This window comes from Hypomesus transpacificus, chromosome 6, assembly GCF_021917145.1.
Source record: "Hypomesus transpacificus isolate Combined female chromosome 6, fHypTra1, whole genome shotgun sequence".
In the NCBI taxonomy this organism is placed as follows: Eukaryota; Metazoa; Chordata; class Actinopteri; order Osmeriformes; family Osmeridae; genus Hypomesus; species Hypomesus transpacificus.
In genome coordinates, this window is record NC_061065.1 from 3,961,440 (window position 1) to 3,979,647 (window position 18,208).

General features: G+C 44.9%; 2 protein-coding genes across 10 annotated transcripts in view; both read right to left on the bottom strand.

The window, feature by feature from the left end:
• Positions 1–209: 209 nt before the first annotated feature.
• On the bottom strand, positions 210–7,715 carry cep43 (centrosomal protein 43). Of its 9 annotated transcripts, none has more exons than XM_047021718.1 (17): positions 7,549–7,715; positions 7,169–7,222; positions 6,944–6,998; positions 6,743–6,831; positions 6,432–6,569; positions 6,026–6,052; positions 5,472–5,528; positions 5,265–5,335; positions 5,064–5,125; positions 4,887–4,948; positions 4,710–4,790; positions 4,042–4,134; positions 3,022–3,242; positions 1,167–1,354; positions 1,054–1,087; positions 832–931; positions 210–436 (listed from the first exon to the last, which is right to left on the bottom strand). In XM_047021718.1, the coding sequence occupies exons 1-17, from the start codon at positions 7,630–7,632 to the stop codon at positions 362–364; spliced, it is 1,491 nt and encodes a 496-aa protein (XP_046877674.1). In that variant the 5' UTR covers positions 7,633–7,715; the 3' UTR covers positions 210–361. The 9 variants fall into 9 exon arrangements, with proteins under 9 accessions (XP_046877674.1, XP_046877676.1, XP_046877678.1 ...); XM_047021720.1 differs by having other exon boundaries at positions 832–919; positions 7,549–7,714; XM_047021722.1 differs by lacking the exon at positions 210–436 and having other exon boundaries at positions 447–931; positions 3,022–3,191; positions 4,042–4,098.
• A 371-nt stretch (positions 7,716–8,086) lies between these two features.
• myt1la (myelin transcription factor 1-like, a) overlaps positions 8,087–18,208 on the bottom strand; it is a 39,239-nt gene continuing 29,117 nt past the window's right edge. The window contains 12 exon segments of the mRNA XM_047022402.1: positions 8,087–10,652; positions 11,726–11,788; positions 12,593–12,736; positions 12,949–13,052; positions 13,178–13,269; positions 13,395–13,616; positions 14,252–14,335; positions 14,665–14,727; positions 14,853–14,921; positions 15,119–15,261; positions 15,856–16,083; positions 17,330–17,583. Coding sequence (XP_046878358.1) covers positions 10,512–10,652; positions 11,726–11,788; positions 12,593–12,736; positions 12,949–13,052; positions 13,178–13,269; positions 13,395–13,616; positions 14,252–14,335; positions 14,665–14,727; positions 14,853–14,921; positions 15,119–15,261; positions 15,856–16,083; positions 17,330–17,583 — 1,607 coding nt within the window. The 3' untranslated portion in view covers positions 8,087–10,511.

The following is an 18,208-nucleotide window of genomic DNA, read 5'->3' on the forward strand; positions in this document are numbered from 1 at the left end:
TCATTGAGCCCAGCAAGTTGCTACAGCCCGTATTACCTAAAATGTGGGTAAATAAAGGGGTTGCCCCCCAAAATACTAGGGTTGCACTTAATCCCTTGACTCTACAGAAGGTTTGTGATATTGTGCCATGTGAATTAATCTAATACTTCACCAACCTTTAACTAAATGTCATGCATTTTGAGTTGTGTTAAGGATACTGCACAGTCAGCTATTAAACAAAGGTTCATTCTTTTATTAGGTCCATGAGCTTTTATTAGGTCCAACTGTACAGACATAAATAGTTAGAAACAGGGGGTGCAGTGTAATGCTGCTGTAGAGATGTGTGTGTGTGTGTGTGCGCATGTGTGGTAAGGTCAGCAGGTTAGGCCACCTCCTCAATGTAGTCGGCAGCTTGACTGATCTGGGAAACCGTCACGTCTTGGGTGCTGTCATCAAACTGGGAGACGAGAGATGAGAGGATCATGACGGAGGAGGAGAGAGGGCGGCATGAGAAGCTATGTGATGAAGGCTAAACTAATGATATATCTTTTTTAATTAGTAAAAATACAATAGTAAAGTACAAATGGATACACTGGAGTTCACCATTGGTACTAGTACTGTTCTTCTGTTCAGCACTGAATAAGTAACACGGGTGTAAACAGCGCTTCAACAGGAGTCTGTCAACCCATTTCTGCTCTTTTTCTACATACAAACAGGATCTTTATGTTATCTGTTCATGGACTGGTGTTTTCACTTCCTGTATGAATACCTGAAGGCCCACTCCTCACTATCTAAACAGACACAGACACACAAATTCAGAGTGGCTCCAAGTTGTTTTGGTATAGAAACTACCTTATCGCTGTTTTCTGGTCCCTCAATGGACACTTCCTCGATCTCTTCACCAATGCTGACCTCACTCTTAGAAATATCTGATCGGTGGCTGTTTATGAACCAACACACACACGCACACAGATTTTAGATTCACTTTTCAGGCACTTTTCTCAAAAAACCACATCACAGCAGAGCCAACATGTCGGACCTCTGGTGAGGGGAGACAGAGTACCCTTGCGTTACCTGTTGAAGTCATCGTCATAGTCGACATCATCATCTGTGGAAGAAAAAGAAGATGAGAAACACACAACTTCTGAGGGCCAACACAGAATGAACCTGCAAAGGACAATACACACCAAGAACGAGAGATCCGGCTTTGTCGTTCATAGTCCTCAAGTCTTTCAATCCTTTTTCTTTGGAGTTTGAAGTGGCGTTCCTGCTTCCAGACAGGTCTCTGTGTCCGGCCTCCCCACACAGAGGGCCCCCGAAACCCTTCTGGGGAGGCGCGTCCGACAGGGAGGCCGGCGGGCTTCCTCCAGCCCTCCTTAAAGAAGACACACCAGGCCTCAGTCTTGCATAAAGTTAAACACACACACACAGATACACACAAAGAGGCCCACACACATACTCACACGTACATACTACACACAGACGCGCGTACACACACACGCACAGAGAGGCACCTGAAGAGAACACTGAAGGGGGTTGGTACGAGAGAGACAGAGAGGTACAGTGTGCACGCCTGGGGCTCACCTGTGCACAGAGCTCTGATTATGATCATGGTCATTTAAGAGCTCGTCCCCATCACCCTCTGTGTCACTGTCCAGAGCAGACAGGCTGAGCTCAGAGAGAGAGAGAGACAGAGAGAAGGGAAAGAGAGAAAGATAGGGAAGAAAAAGAGAAAGAGAGAGAGAGAGGGAGTGAGAGAGGGAAGGGAAAGTGACGGACAGGATACACAAACAGGAAGAACAGCGTGAAAAAAAAGCACTTAACACACGCTTCACACACGCACACATGCAGGGAGGAGAGAACGTTTGGAGGTGCATGAACTCCATGGCTCATGCAGATCCGGTCCCGCTCCTGACCACGTCTCACAACATGCGACGCCGGGGTGCTTGCGGAGGCGAGCAGGCAAATGGTGTGGATGTGGTTAAAGGCTAAGTCCTCTCTCACCCAACACTGGTGCCTCTCACCCAACACTGGTGCCTCTCACCCAACACTGGTGCACCCAGCCCCCCGCCCCCCACCTCTGCTACGGAGCCATACACACATGCACACTCACTCGTTGAGGCTAGCACCCCTCCTGATGAGGGGGAAGGACCGGCCTCTGAGGCTCTCCCCTCTCACGGGGCGGAGGCTGTGTCGAAGCGCAGGGGGACACGCAGGGGGAAACGCGCGTCACATAGGGAGGAACACAAAGTAAAGAAAGAGACAGGGAATAAAGGAAAGATGCAGAACAGAGGAGGAAGGAGGGGGGATTGAGGAGGAAGTGGGGGATATATGTAGCAGAACAGGACAGGGCAGAGCTCTGACAACTAGTTACAGGCTGCAGGTTGGTGCTACCAAACCGCGGACCGAAAAGGTCACGTTGTTCCACATTACCGACAGGCTGGGTTTTTTTTAACAAAGGGTCCTTTCATGCTACTCGTAGGGGAGTACAATACAGAACAGCAAAAAGGAAACCCTGTCTGTATGACAACGCATGGATAGGTCTCAGAACAATAGTGGTTCCACCTACGGGCGACTTCCTTCTGTGTGCTAGCTCGCTGGTCTCACTGGGAGAGGACGGGTGTACTTACTTTTTCTGACTGTGTATCTCATCAGAGAGACCGCCCCCTGACTGAGTCTTATCTGATGTCAGGCCAATACTACTCCAAGAGCCAGGGGTGAGAGACAAGATAGAAAAGACAATAATAACAGCAGGAAGGAGTATGTGCAGTAGATCATTACAAAACGTGAATGACACATTTTAAAAGGACCAGGGTTCCACTTTGAGGTCTCGTGACTGTGACGTGATCTGTTTCATCTATTAAGATCTCTTTTTGTCAATTTGCTTTATTAGAACTTGTCTCAAAAGTCTGAGCGAGAAAAGAGGGAGAGACATACAGAAAGGAGAGTGAGCGAAACAGACAGAGAGAATGAAAGCACGGAGAGTGGGCGTGAAAGCAGTCACAAGTCAGAACGAGAAAAGAAGATATCAAAGCGGTTTACCAGCCGTAGGTTTTCTGGGGCTTGGGCAGGGGGTCGTCGAAGAAGGAGTCGCCCTCATCTCCGTCCTCCTCCACCTCCAGCCCCAGTTCCAGGTCAGCAGGGACGGGCATCCCGTTATCTCCGGACGCCTCGTCATCGTGTCTTGATGCAACGTGGGCTTGACCTTTGACCTTCAGAGAGCCGGAGGTCAGGCTGGTGTCACTGTGGCTCCCCCCCAGTCCCTGCACAGCACCAGTCACAGAGGAACACCACACAGGACATGGCGTCATCAGGGGCATGACATCTAAAGGTCGACTCGGTGGTGTGACATCATTTTCCCTTTCAGGACGGAGGGGCTTATGTAGAAATGTTGTTGGTTAAATAAAAAACAAAAAGAGGCGATATTCGCCTCCTTTCAGCACTTTCACAGCATGTTTAGCGATATTGTAGAATAATTTTATAGCTAAATAGCATTTAATAATATCTGGTCAGTTTTGCCCTAAAAAGTTCATAATCTTCACAGCCCCACTACCGAGTTTAACCTTTGAGAAACATAAAGAGCACTGGAAGGCAGGGTTAGTGGTTAGGAAAATAGTCCACGACTCAGACCCAAGACATGACAATATGTTAGTTTATTCTTCAGAAAATCCTCTCACCTCAGCCAAGACAAGCTACAGTGTTAGTGTGACACATGCAAATATAGTTTACAACAACTATGGTTATTTGCTGAAAAACATTAGCATGTTTGAGAATGATTGCAGGGTTTTAGCAGGTTTAAGACAAAGCTGCAGTTAAGGGTGAGGTGTGTACTCTGTGTTTTATAAAGCTTCATTGAGGCTCTTATTCCACTGCTCATAAAGTGACAAGCATATCAATTCAACCATGGGATGGAAAAGAAGGCCTTGGTACTGGTGGGCCAAATAGCCCGACTGAATTAACTAACTTATCTTAACAAGGGGGGGGGGGGGGGGGGGGGGGGGGGGGCTCCCCTGGTTGAGTTGGTATGAGAATACTGCTCTACCCCTGCTCACCCTGCGTTACCTTGGCAACAGCCATCCTCTCATGTCCACTGTGCTTAGGTCCTCTCAACCTGGGGATCTGGGCATTGAGAACAGCTGTGAGCAGCTGTCCAGCCTGTTGACACTCAACCTACTCAGTAAAACCTGGGCTGGTAAACTACTGAACATTTCAACTACAGACTACTAACCTCCTAATCCTTTATCCCCCCTCATACAGATAGCATGAGGAGAGTAATAATGGTCTAGTTCTGTTGCGCCAATCCCAGCCAACGCTCACAATCACATCCCGTAAAGGTGAAACCTCAGTGTATCAAGTTTTTATCGGAACATGAATTAATCTCCGATGGGGAAGCATGGAGTAGGGGTTGTGCGTATGTGTTTCTGAACTGCCGTGGGTTGGCCGTATTATGAATCCATGTCAGATAAGACCTGGGCTGTCTGACAACCAAGCTTCCACCCACAGAGAGAATGCTTCAGATGAGGACTGCAATACTAAATGGAGAAAGTCGTTTTTTTTTTTTTTTTTTTTTTTTAAAGGGTTTTTTCCTGAGAAATTAGTTTCTAATATATTCAGCATGCAACACCAAGTTTTAATAACAGTTGTTTATTTTCACCACATTCCAACCATTTCAAATGTGCACTTCATTCATGAACATAACGTGCAACATGTTTTGGACATTGTCAACTTACCTTACTAGCTGGCACAGTGGACATTTTCTCCTCATTGAATCGGTTTGGAAGGTGAACAACATCACTGCTCTCCTGGGTGACCTTGAGGGACAGTTCAAAACCGTCACATACTTTTTCAAACAAGGCCAGAAATGTTTTTCTTAAGTATGCGAATGTGTTGGAAAAATAAATTCTCACCACACTTCTGCACTGATTGAAGAGACGCTTGTATAAGCCCAGGAACTCCTGGAAGTCAACAGCTGTTGAACACATGACAAGAGGTTTCATCTGAGGGATCAGGGTCCACCCTCAGGTGAAGTAACACAGAATCCTGCTGCCTTCAATAATCAATATCTCCATAGCAACCAGACCTACATTTAGCAGGGGCTTTGTCTATCCCATGGAGTTCATCTGAGACAAATCTCTCCAGCATGTTTCTGTCATTGGACACACAGCCAGAGATGGGTGGTTAGGGGCCTGACTACAGCATATATATATATATATATATATATATGTGTGTGTGTGTGTTGGAGTGAACTTGTCACAGTGTTGAGAAGTTTATCTTTGTGTTCATACTTGTTGAAGTTTGGAAATAAATCTCCAAATACAGCTTTCAAATCCTCCTTACTAATCCTGATAGTTCTGTCCTGAAATGTGATCAACATAAAAACAGTTAAGACACACCTTAACTTAACACCAAGAAAGACTAGGTGGAATACCAGGTATGAACTATGAACTTATTTATGAATCTACAACATACATGCACTAATCATTGTCATTCACCTTATCATACATATCAAATTTCTTTCGGGCCTCTGCAATTTGCCTTGGTGATAGCTCCTATGTTGGGAAACAGGAAAAAAAGGTTTAAAATTATTTAACAACTTCCTTGTGTGTTCACGGCACACTATTTGAGTTGCAAAGCGTTTGCACTAGATGAAACAATAAACAACCAAATCAATACGTCACGTGTGTCATTACTCATGTGACAGTGCTGTAATTGAGGACCCATGCAGTACAAAACGCATCCCCTCAACGGGCTACTGTTGTAAGAATGTTGCACAGCAAACTTAAGTGGCCCATCACTCTGAAGATGAATGGGACACGTGCAAACTCTCTACTGACTTGCAGAGCATGAAGCATGATGCTCGTAAAGTAGGACAAACTTGTTTTTCTCTGAAACTCGCTGATCAACAGGAAAACCATCTGCTCTCTTAGTCATCTGAAAGTGAGTAGCCTTGTAATTCACATCATGCTGCCTGGCTGTGACCCAGATCCCCTACACGACAATGCACCCAGATGTGGGTGAATTATCAGAGCAGAAAAGAGATACTAACCTTGGGAATGTTTTTGGCTTGGTCCCCCTGAAACCATCCAGAGCAGCCAAATCAGAGGGAGTGATAAAAGCAAAGAAAGAAAAAAGATTAAACTAGTAAAGCGTAACTGTGCTTTAAACAAAAAGGTGGGAGACTAACAAGCGGGTTAGGTTGCCAGGGAAACAATAAGTGTCACAAGCCAAACAAGACACTCTCTGAACTCAAGGGTCCTGGTTAAATGTGCCAGATTCACCATCGTAATGAAGGGAACCGCAAATATAAAAAGGAAAAACAATGACTGGTCACAAAGTGGTTCTTCTCAAATAACTGGCAAAACATAGAAAGTACAGGGATAGGAACATACTGTCTGTTTAGGATCACTGCTAAGGTCTGACAAGGACTTAACACTACGCAGAACTATGTTTACCTCTGAGAAGATGGAAGACTTGTCCTTGAGTCTGCCTCTCTTTATCAACTCCAGCAGCAGCGGTGTATTCCTGTTGATATCTGTTTCTTGGATGCCTAATTCACAAGTCACCTGCTCACGACTGTCTAGTCCACTAAGCTAAGACAAAAAAACAAAAACGTTTTATTCTAATCACTGCAGGTAGCAACAGCAGCATGTCTAATTGGGAGAATTGCTCCTGCTTCAAAAAATGTCTCATTAGGAATGAGAAAATGTTGAAGGATGACTTCAAACAGTATTTAGGTGTAAAGTTTAAAGTCATCAACACTCACTGAGTTTATCTCTGGCTGGAATACGGCAAGTGTAAAATCGAGGTGAAAGACCTGCAGAAAGTCAATAATAAGACTGGCAACCAGGCGTCCTGGAAAGGAACCACACAATCATGAGATGTATGTATGTGGATAGACACTCACTTTTTCACTGAATGTCAGCTAGTGAAGTGGAGACAAATATTAAGAGATGTCATCATTTACCATCTTTAGTATTCAAACACTTCTTCAGGTTTTCATTGACAAGTGGGGTTTTATTCTGTAAAGAGATTAACAGTATTATTAACTATCAGCTAAACAGTGAACCAGATCAACTCTGGCGTCACCTTTTCAGCAATAACCTGTAAAAACCCACGTGGGTTTACAGTTATTTGACATGGAGAAGCAACAAGACCCTTGCTTGGCAGTTTATTTACTCTCAAATGTTACCTCAACTTTATCTTGTTCATCCATTGCCAGAAAGACTGCCGCTCGCATCTCTGCCTGCAAAGTGAAAGCTAGGTTAGCCATGATTACAAATAGTGGTAGTTAGCTAGCTAGTTGGTAGCTAACATTACCGTGACTACCTTAGCAGTATCGCATCAACGTGACAGACAATAAACTAGCTATGTATCGGGCTGGTAAGTCAGTCAAGATAAGTAACTTGCAAATTCTGGTAGCTACTGTAACTAACTTCACTAGCTAGCAAGCTATTGTACGATAGGCCTCGCTAGCTTATCATGCTAGCTCACTGCTAAGTTAGCTTGCAATCGTGGGTGTCAAATACTCCATGTTTGCTATCTTAGCAAAATTACGTGTATGTTTATTACCTTTAGTTTGTTTAGCACCCCATTGTTTTCTAGGTTCTGGATCAAAAGATCCCGAAGTTCTGTGTCATCTTCTGTTGCAGACATTGTCGTGTGCTGCTTGTGCCAACTCTAGCTACCCCAAATCGTTGGTACCCTCGACAACCAAAACAAACCCAGCCGACTCAAAGTCACGTGTGGCATTTTCTACTTCGTTGAATTTAAGGTGCTTACATCGCCATCTACTGTGCAACGTGTAAAACTGGAAGTGAAACAAGATGTTAATATTTTTGGTCACATTAATTCTAAAATAAACTTCTAATCTACTCAAACGCACGCACCCATGCGACAGTCTCGCCAACCCACTACACACACTCTAAACAAATGAAATGCTAGTTTATTGGTTTATGCTCCGGCAAGATATTGCTGTCTCCTCCACTACAAAATATGGAATTCATACAGTACTGCAGACATATGTGACGTGTAACATGACCCATGTTTAATAGGCTATTAAAACTATAAACATCATAGTGTTGCAACACAAGTTTTATTCAGAGCAAGATGTCAACACCAGCATGATAAAAATTGTACAAACTTCACAATTCCAAATGAAATATCACAGCAACTTGTGATCTTTAACATATACAGCAAAAATATATCAACAAAAACCATGCCATGTGGTACCAAAATTAAGTTGGAAACTTTGCAAGAGAGGGACGGGAAAGTAGAGAGGGAAATTGATGTTGTATAAAATCCCTTCATCAAAGCATTACTTGAAATAAATTGAAATTTTACTATCTTAGTAAATTAATGATTTCACAAATATTCATATGATATTTTTCTGCATTCTAGCATGTGTGAGATGTTTTTGTTTTCTATGTCAATAGTCACAGATAACCTTTTACATTTGATATTACAATATGCAGCCTACAGACTGTTGGTGAGTGGCAGATTTGTGCTTTTCATCCCATATCCTTTGAATCAGTAAGAGCATTTGAAGAAAAATAGTACAAGCTGTCGATCTATCTAAAGCGTCACTATATTGGCAAAAAGCTGCGGACTCAACGTCTCTGGCACAGATGTGGAGTCATGGAATGTAGGCCTTGCAGGAGGGTAGAGAGGAAGCCTCCAAGCATGACATCAGACCAAGCAGCCTCCGGCCGACTGTCCAGCAGGGACGTCTGCTCTCCCCGACACACACACACACACACTTCAGTCTGCTGGGCGCCACATGTTCGCCTCACATAAAAGCTACATGTCCTTTGCTGCAAATCATCCTTGTTATTTACCCACGGATAAAATTTTGACATACTCCAATGAAGTGCATGCATGATAAATTGTATTAAAACACATGTATAATCCATTATTAGTGTCCTCTTAAGCAACTGTTAGTCACGTTAAAATGCCAATTTGGGTAAGATATTCAGTCAATAATGTTTAAGGGTAAATTTCTGATGTTATAAAAGTATAAGCATTATACAGGGGCTGACAATGACATTCACATTATAATGCTTTCTTAAGTGCTATGGATACATTTGCAGAGGATGTCTTATATAAAATGATGGCCACACATTGGCCACTGACTATGTCATTGTTCAGCCATGTTTAACGACTTGAATTGCCCCCAGTCAAGTAAATCTTTTATGACAGATTAACAAAAGCACTCTTAAGCTCATATCATATCTTGTGGCTCAAACACTTAGATGCATGATTGCAAAGACAATTCTACTGAACAAGTGCAATATACTATGATGCATGGGGACATAGACCCTGTAAATCCAGTGTATCACTAGCCATTAGAAAGAGAACATATCTACAAAACCTCTGGCCATCAGCTGAAGCGTTCAAGTACCTCTTAGAGCGTCAATAAAAACATCAAAACATGGAAACAAGGGTGTCCCTGTGCAAAAATCTAACATGAGAGAAGGAAACTCATATACATCTTTCATTTTGGAACCAATCACTCATGTTGAATTCCTAAAACATGATTGTATTAAAAGATTTATACAAAACTTAATACATTTACATTTAGTAAAAAGATCTATCAGCTCTTTGCTAATTTTATTCATAAGAAATTGCATATACCCAAACAATTCTATATAGATTGCATCCCATATCTAAACAAGTGATTTAATTGTTATTATACCAATATTGCTGATAAGTTCACCTACTATCTATTTAAGATTTGCGATCAAAATAAATTTGTAATGCTAGATTGTCTCCTACAATTTCAGTAGCCATTTCTCATTTCCTCTGTGTTTGAATGAAACATGTTTTCTTTTGATAACACAGAATACTAAAAGTTTTTAAACTGATGAAGTAGTCCATTCTGGATGATGGGATTTGCACCATTAAGTTTCCGTGTCATGATGTTTGAAATCTTCATGTTTACGCATTGTCTTCCCATACTTCATTTACACATCGACATCATTATTTGTGTCCACACTGATCACTGAAGACATAGTTTTCAAACATTGTTACAAAAATTGATAGATTTACACCCATTAAACAATCCGCACACCAAAGGTCTTCCACATCCACTGAGAGAAGCTGATCTAAAAAGGATGCTTCTCATACCCCCCTCAGCTCACCTCTTTATCAAACCTGTGGCATTCAGTTTTGTTATTTTGTCAATAAGCATTAAAATAATGAATGATTCAAGCTTACAATTAATAAATACATATACACTAGAATGTGCATACATTAGCAGCTATAAACATTACATCACATTATATAAGGTCATATGAAAATGTACAAAACGTGAATGTTCTTTGAAACTTCTGTCATAAATGACTGTTTTTTAAGCATGGCCAAAAATAAATAATCAAAACAAGATTAAACATGGAGCTCAGAGCGCAACAGCATAATAAATTAATTCAAAAGAAATACTACAGTAAATTACAGCAGCAAAATCATAATCCATTTCCTCTTTTTTTGCTTTAACATCTCTTGGTTTGGCCAAAGGCCTTAGACTGCAGGCTGGACGGCTACACTTGGATGCCTTGCACTGCTTGTTTGATGTTTTCCAGCAAGGCTTTGTTCTCTGGACTCTGGTATTGGTCCTGATGGGTGTACATGTCTGTTAAAGTACTCACATAAGTGTCAAAGTTCTGTTCATTCATTGGTTCCTGTGTGGATAAATAAAATCAATCAGGACAAAAACTGTACAACAATCCATTTCAAGTCAATCAGACACAATTCTGGTGATCAATTTAGGTAGAGAAAGCACGACAGAAGGCAGGAGGAAAGGAAGGAAGGAAGGAAGGAAGGAAGGAAGGAAGGAAGGGAGGAAGGAAGGAAGGAAGGAAGGAATGAAGGAAGGAAGGAAGGAAAGGAAGGAAGGAAGGAAGGAAGGAAGGAAGGAAGGAAGGAAGGAAGGAAGGAAGGAAGGAAGGAAGGAAGGAAGGAAGGAAGGAAGGAAGGAAGGAAGGAAGGAAGGAAGGAAGGAAGGAAGGAAGGAAGGAAGGAAGGAGGGAGGGAGGGAGGGTGGGAGGGAGGAATGGAGGGAGGGAGGGACAGGGGTAAACCAGTTCAGGGGAGGAAAATGTCACAACCGAGGATATAGTCAAGACAGCATGGCAGGATTCTACTAATTGAGTCTACATACAAAACTTAATCCATATACTTTGTTTTTGACTTTTTTTTTTTACATCTAATGCAGTTGATCAAATGCTACACCAAATCATGCAAAATCAGCAAATTTAAACTGACTCGTATGGGCGATGGTTGACACTAACATGTAGCTGATGGAGACAAAATGATGGCCAACATCACGTGAATGATGTGGTGTGTGTGGCCAGCGTATGTGGGATAGATGAGGCACAGTCATAATCCAGAGGGAGAGGCAGATTAATGTAATGTGAAAGCCGACTGAACATACTCTCTTTGTTTGACTCTAAGTGTGCGTTTCCATAGTCTTTTCATGTCTTTCACAAACTGTACAGCTCCTGTCACATCATGATCAGTGCCTTTTAAAGCAGCCAGTCATGGGCCTCTTTGAATGAGTTCCAAAGGGCTGACAGAAATATACATCTTTTCAAAATAGTGAGTCGTAATATAAAAAGGGTAACAGAAATGGACAACTGTGATGCATCCACACCACGGTGCGTTCACAAAAAGGAGGGAGACTTCGGGGGGGAGAAGATGATAGTGCAGAAGAGAAGGATAATTGGATAAAGGACTAGGAAAAGGGATCTCTTACTCTGTGGGGCATCTGTAAACAGCAGTTATGTTTAACTGGGGCCTCTTTCTGTGGCACCGGTTTCTACAGGAAGAGGCGTAGAAAGAATGCTATTAGCCTGCTGAACAAAAGGCAGCAAAATGCTTTATAACCTTGAGGTGACCACAAGGTGGTCAGTCCCTCGCACGGTGACTGTGTGGGAAGGAGGGAGGAGACTTTCAGTTATTATGCGACTTTGGTGCCCTTTGGGACATGAATGATCCAATTTGCTCTTTTTCTTCTGTTCCACACCAGAGCTGAAATTGGATATTACAAATAGGCAAATGTCGTCAAGGCAACCGTGCCTTTTCTTTAGACTCAAACCATGTTTTGGGGCCTTGTAGTTTTTTGTGGTTATTTAGTGTCTGCAAGGGAAGTGTTGTAGCACAGAAGCACATGAACTGCTGAGGAAAACAAGTGACGAACATAAGGAAGCAGATGAGGAAACTGTCATTGGAATAGGCCCTTGAGAAAGACTCTGAGCTAGTTCAAGTTCATCTCAACATTCCTTTAAACTCTGTCTATAAAACGTTAAACTGCCAAGTGGGGAAGCCACTTTTAGGATGGATCTTTGTATGAATTGGTTTTCATCAAATGACCATGCCAAACAATTTTCCTGGGTTTCAACACACTTGCATAAATGGAACATACTGACATGCTTTCAAGTGTGCCGGTAGTATTGACAATATAGCCCAATGCTCTCATTCCAACTATCTAAATAACATCTAGATACAAAGTTAAACACTTCAGAAATGCCTACAAAGTACAAAAATACAAAATACAAAGTACACTAGAAAAAACACTAGATTAACAATGTCTACTGTACTAAGAAGAAGATGAACTTCCTACCATATGAGGGAGTTGGATGTTGGCTAAGCTGTTGATGAGGGACTGGCTAAGGTTGGCCAGCTCGTGCAGTAGAGAGTCATTCTGCTGCTCAATCACTTTGTTCTCCTCTTCTATAGACTTGAGGTTGGTCTCCATGGTGGTGATCTGGTGGACCAGAGGAAGACACACATTTGGTAAAGTTACAGTGGTGGATGATCGTCTATTTAAAGCAAACTTATACACACATACTGTATACAGACTTTCACACACGCACAAACACAAACCCACACAAACTGTTCATGCACATGCACATACATTCAGTCTCACACACATGCAAACACACGCACACACACACACACACACGCACACAATCTTACTTGTGTTCTAAGTTTGATCATGTCTGATTCCACTTGATTGTTTGACTCGTTTAAATCTTTGATTTCTTCATCCAGCTGTTTGATTTCCTCGTCGTTTTCTATTCCTGGATGAGAATACATCGATAACTGTTACTTCAGATGAAGTTCAACTTTACTGTAATGCTTGTGAACATCCCAACACTGACCAAATCTTGGAATCATTCTCATTGAAAACCCATGGACAGGTTACCTTTGCTCGCCCGTTGCTTGATTGTCAACATTTCTACACCACTCATTCGGGCTTTCTTCATGGCAGAAGTGGCTCGTGGACAGCCTGATAGACTGGTAAAGGAAACCACACCAGGATGTCATGAGATGAACCAATCCATCCACATCATTGTTTCAACTTGATTTGACACTTTGAGGCCGCATCAGATGTCCCCAGCGTGCATGAGCTCCTGGCTCACCTCCGATGGGTCAGGAAGCTGCCGCTGACGTGACCCGAGCCGTCGCAGCCCGGGGTCGGGCACGACATGCCGTCTGTCTTCCCCGTCTTCCAGGCAAACTGGGAGCCGTTGACGTAGCCGTCCTTCTGCCTCTTGGCCGCTAGGGGGCAGCCCGACGCACTGCGGTGGGACGCATACTTCCCCGTCACGTGACCCTGTCCATCACAGCCGGGGACGGGACACCTATACGGGGGGAGGGGGAGAGGGGAGGGCGGGGGGGGGTGATGGGGTGATGGGGCGGCAGGTGGTGGTCAGAGTGTTTCCTCTCGTCTCACACACCCGTCGCCCCCCCCCGGGGACTGGACAGAGACACACTGTACTGCGTAGCGCCACCCTCTGTCTGCTCCCAACACAACGTTCCTCCAGGTTATAGACAGGAGCGGGCCCGCGTGCTACGTGAGCATGCCCTTCAGAGTGACATTTGGGCTGATTAGAATGAGCAGCGTGTCTTCAGGCCGCCACCCCCCTCCCCCACCCGTCAGTGCGCGGGTCAGTGTTAATTATGATGGCGGTGTTAACGATGATGGTAGATTTACTGAAGCGCACAGGAGTTGAGGTGGCACCAACAGCTGGGCAGAGCAGCGTCAAAGGTAAAACGACACGGGGTGAACCGTATTATTCACAAGGTCGTCTGCTTTTAACCACGACGCCACCGCCACGCCAAAATGTCAACCGCTCTCGAGCGATAACCCGTCCTCCTTTAGCCCCGTTCTCCTCCGTGGGGAGCGAGGGGCGAGATACGCGACACAGGATGACATTTAGAGAGGAGCGCGTTTACGGGGTCTCCCGAAGCCGCACGCCATCGTGGAGGAGCTCACCTGATTGGCTCCTGGTCGTCCTTGTCCTCCTTGCTGTGCAGTATCTTGATCCCGCTTTTCTTCGCCCGTGGACAACCTGACAGACTGGAGGGGAAAGGTCTTGTGCAGTTCACTACCATCTTAAACGGAGGGTATTATTCAGACATCTGTGTATTCATCACTTCACAGGTTTGAAAACAGAGAGGACCTCGAACAAACATGTCAGCATATACTAGACTCTTAGGTACAGTCTCAATCGTCACCAAGATTTATTTCCCTTTTTTTGGGATGACACAACTTATATCGTTGCTATTACACACAGAGGTGTCTGTTGGCGTGTGTGTTGGATTGTGTGTGTCCACGTGTGTATGTGTGTCCTTGAGCATGTGTGTGTGTGTGTGTGCGGGTGCATGTGCAGTATAAAGCAAGTCTACCTCCTGTGAGAGGCGTAGTTCCCAGTGATGTGTCCTGAGCCGTCACAGCCAGGAGTGGGACACCTGGAACACAGACACAGAGTGACACCCTGAGAGACCGGAGTCAACATCCAATCACATCGCTGCCTCAGCAGACTGACACCAGACATGGAAAATACTTTGTCCAAATGCAGATTGGGGGGTCTTACTTGAGGTCTTGAGAGTTGGTTGTCATCATACCACGGATGTTTTTGTCTGCTAGCTGGCAGCTGGAGAGACTAAGGAACACACCACATGCAAACATTAAACGAGAAACCAACTAACTTTACATACTAATAGTTGATGATGATAATAATGATGATGGTGATCAGTATTATTATCATTATTCCACACTCCCTGATAACTGATGATGGTGTTAGTGGCCAGACTTATCCTGGTTAAACACATTTGAAGTCACCAACTGCAGTGGTCTTACGAGAGGAGCTCTTTCTTGCTCTCCTTGCAGGGGGCGTACTTGTGTTTGGGGCTGGGGATCGTGACCTCCCCTGGGTAGTGCTGCTCATCCAAGAGGTCCTGGAACGGGTCCAGCTCGTCGGTCTGGGGCGAGAAATACACAGACTACATCCTGTCATTACACACATCACCACATATGGGTTCACACAGAAGCCTTTTCTCAAGTCATTCAACAGATTGTATTGGATAGTGGTAGAGTCATTCTGGGTAAATCGTCCACCCCCCTCCCCCTTTGCCCCCCCCCCCCAATTTCCATACTCATGCCTTCACAAAATGCATGATTAAAAGGTCCAATTACTCTCGTGATTAAAACCTTTAACTTAGCCAGTTTTAATCGGGCACTGCCAATGTATCAATTTACTGCATGGACTGCTTTGTGTAATATCAGATATGTGAAGTATAAAGTGTAAATATGATCTATCTCTAGCTCCAATAATACCATGCGGCTCAGTCCTAATGAATCTCACGGACCATGAAGACACCATGCGTGCCAACTGCTCAGCGCAGTACCTGCAACATCCACTAGATGTCCTTCACCAGCCATAAGAGTTGCACCCACAATCCTTCCTTCACTGGATCAACCAACATATAATCATCTCTTTTATTCCTAGGTGCCATCCAATGACCACAGTGATACATAGACAAGTAGTGGTACATAGATTTACACACGCCATCTTTTTCTGAGGTCCTTCCACATACCTCTTTGTGGTCATCTTCGTTGATGCGTTTGATTTTGGTGTAGTCCACGGGCAGGTCCCAGCAGTCAGGTTCATTCATCTGATAGCACCTGCTGTTGAGCAGGGCCTGGCGCTGTGGGGACATGGGCTGCAGGGGCGTCAGGACCGTACCACTGCCCTCCGGACCCCCCGGCTGTCGGCTCATGCTCAAGTCCAAAGTGCTGCTGTCATCCATGTCCCCATCGGGACTCTACCACGAGGAGAGAAGTAGGGGGAGGTGAAAAGAGGAGGAGTGAAGGGAAAGAAAAAAGAGACGGAAGGAAGAGAGGGAGAGAGATGAGTGAGATGAGAGAGGGGTGAGAGAAGGAGGAATGAGAGGGAGATTAGACCGGAAAAAGAGAGCGAGGAACGGCGAACGGAGACACAGCAAAAGAGGTTGGAGGAGAGTCAGAATAGAAAGCGAGTGAAGAGGAGGGAAGAGAAGGGACACGATGAAGGAGAAACAGAGAGAGGTGAAGAGAGAGAGCACGGCTAATTACTCCTCCTCCTCCTCATCCCACCAGCAGCCTACACAGTTTTGTGGATGACTGTACAGGGAATCGCCCGATCCTCGGGCGTTCTGATTCTGATTATGGTAACGATGATGGTCATGATGACGATGATGGCGGAGCGCTCCCAGAGAGGCGCTGGGCTAGAGCCGGTCTGCATCCCAGGCACTGTGCTCAGCCCCCAGGCCAATCTCGCCCCGGCACCCGTGGATAATAAGGGAGAGAGAGAGTGAGAAGGAGTGAGAGAGAGGGAGAAACAGTGAGAGAGAGAGACAGTGTGAGAGTGAAAAAAAAAATTATAAAGGAAGAGAAAGAGAGGAAAGAGGGAATTAAAGGGAGAATAACACAGAGAAAGAGAGAGCAAGAGAGAGCAAGAGAGAGCAAGAGAGAGCAAGAGAGAGCAAGAGAGATGGAGACGGTGATGGACCCAGTGAGGCGCTCCGTCAGACAGGGGCTCTGATGCAGAGTACTGTCAGTCTTCGTCTCTGCTAACGTAGCTGCACCATGCGGCGTGATGAGCAGGTCAGTAATCACTGGGTGCCAGGCCAAATGGCCTCTTCTGTGACCAGTATTCCATTAGGATGCAAACAATGTCTGGCTCCTGGACTAGCCTTTAACTCACAGCTGTCATGGTGGCAATGACATCTAATGTGGATGTGTTTTTCTCCCAAAACTACAATAATACACATAACGTCTAATAACATCTACTCAGATCTTATACAAGGGGGAAGAAAAGAACAAAGGAATGATAGAGAGAAAAGAGACACCAAAAAGAGACACCACCGAGAAAGAAAAACAAAGACAGAAAGAGAGAGAAAAATGGAGAGAAACAGAGGGGAAACATAGGGGACGGAACGAGAGAGGGAAAGTGAGTGAGCAAGCGGAGGGAGGGTGCGCGGGGGGTGGAGGGGTGGGGGGGGTTGGAGCGGGGGACTACGAGTGGCCTACCTGCGAGAGGAGGTCCTGGGGCTTGCCTCCCAGGCCGTGGGGCATCTCGCGGCAGCGCGTGGACAGGTTGAGGATGGCGGTGGCGGCCATGTGGGCGGCCTCCATGTCGTGCGTGTAGTCAAAGCTGCTCTTGCTGCAGGTGCTGCTGGCGCTGCTCCCGCCCCCTCCCCCTCCACAGCTCACACTGCTGCTGCTCGGAGCGTAGCTGCTCGTCGTGCTGCTGGCCGGGCTGGCGTTCTTACAGTAACGCTTGGCTGCAGGGCGGGAGCACACACACACACAGGTACAGTATACTGTTCAGGACGTGTGCAGCCTGCGGACTGACCTGGATGTGTCCCCGCTCTCCTGCACTCACAAGCAAGCGGTCCAAGTAGGCACACACACACAAACAACTCCAAACGGGGACACACACAGATGACAGCAGTCAACACTCACTGACAATTTAAGACCAGATGGTGGCAAAAAAACACAACAAATAAAAGAAAAATAGAGTATTTTTGATATCCAGTGGAAAGTCTAGATAGATAGAGATAGAGAGATAGAGAGATAGATAAATATACATATAGCTGGATAGCTAGATAGCTAGATTGACAGACAGACAGATAGACATACAGACAGATAGACAGACAAATAGACAGATAAACAGATAGATAAAGAGATAGATAGATTCCTAACACTCCAGAGGTATCACAGGATGGTTTGCTGTTCCACTGTGAATTCTCTGTGAATTTTGTGCGAGTTACCGAGAGAGCTCTTAGCTGAGGAAAAGGGAGACCGAGAGATAGAGCGAGAGAGAGAGCCACAGTGAGAGAGGGAGGGAGAGAAAGAGCTAGAGCAAGCGAGAGAGAGAGAGAGAGAGAGAGAGAGAGAGAGAGAGAG

Bases quoted from the DNA above. Each gene is read 5' to 3' on its own strand.
- cep43 (XM_047021716.1), bottom strand. From the start codon at position 7,632: ATGTCTGCAACAGAAGATGACACAGAACTTCGGGATCTTTTGATCCAG. The intron at 6,999-7,168 runs GTAACATTTGAG...ATCTCTTTACAG, and splicing joins ATGAACAAGATAAAGTTGAG to AATAAAACCCCACTTGTCAA. The intron at 1,355-3,021 runs GTAAACCGCTTT...GTCTTCTTTAAG, and splicing joins CCCCAGAAAACCTACGGCTG to GAGGGCTGGAGGAAGCCCGC.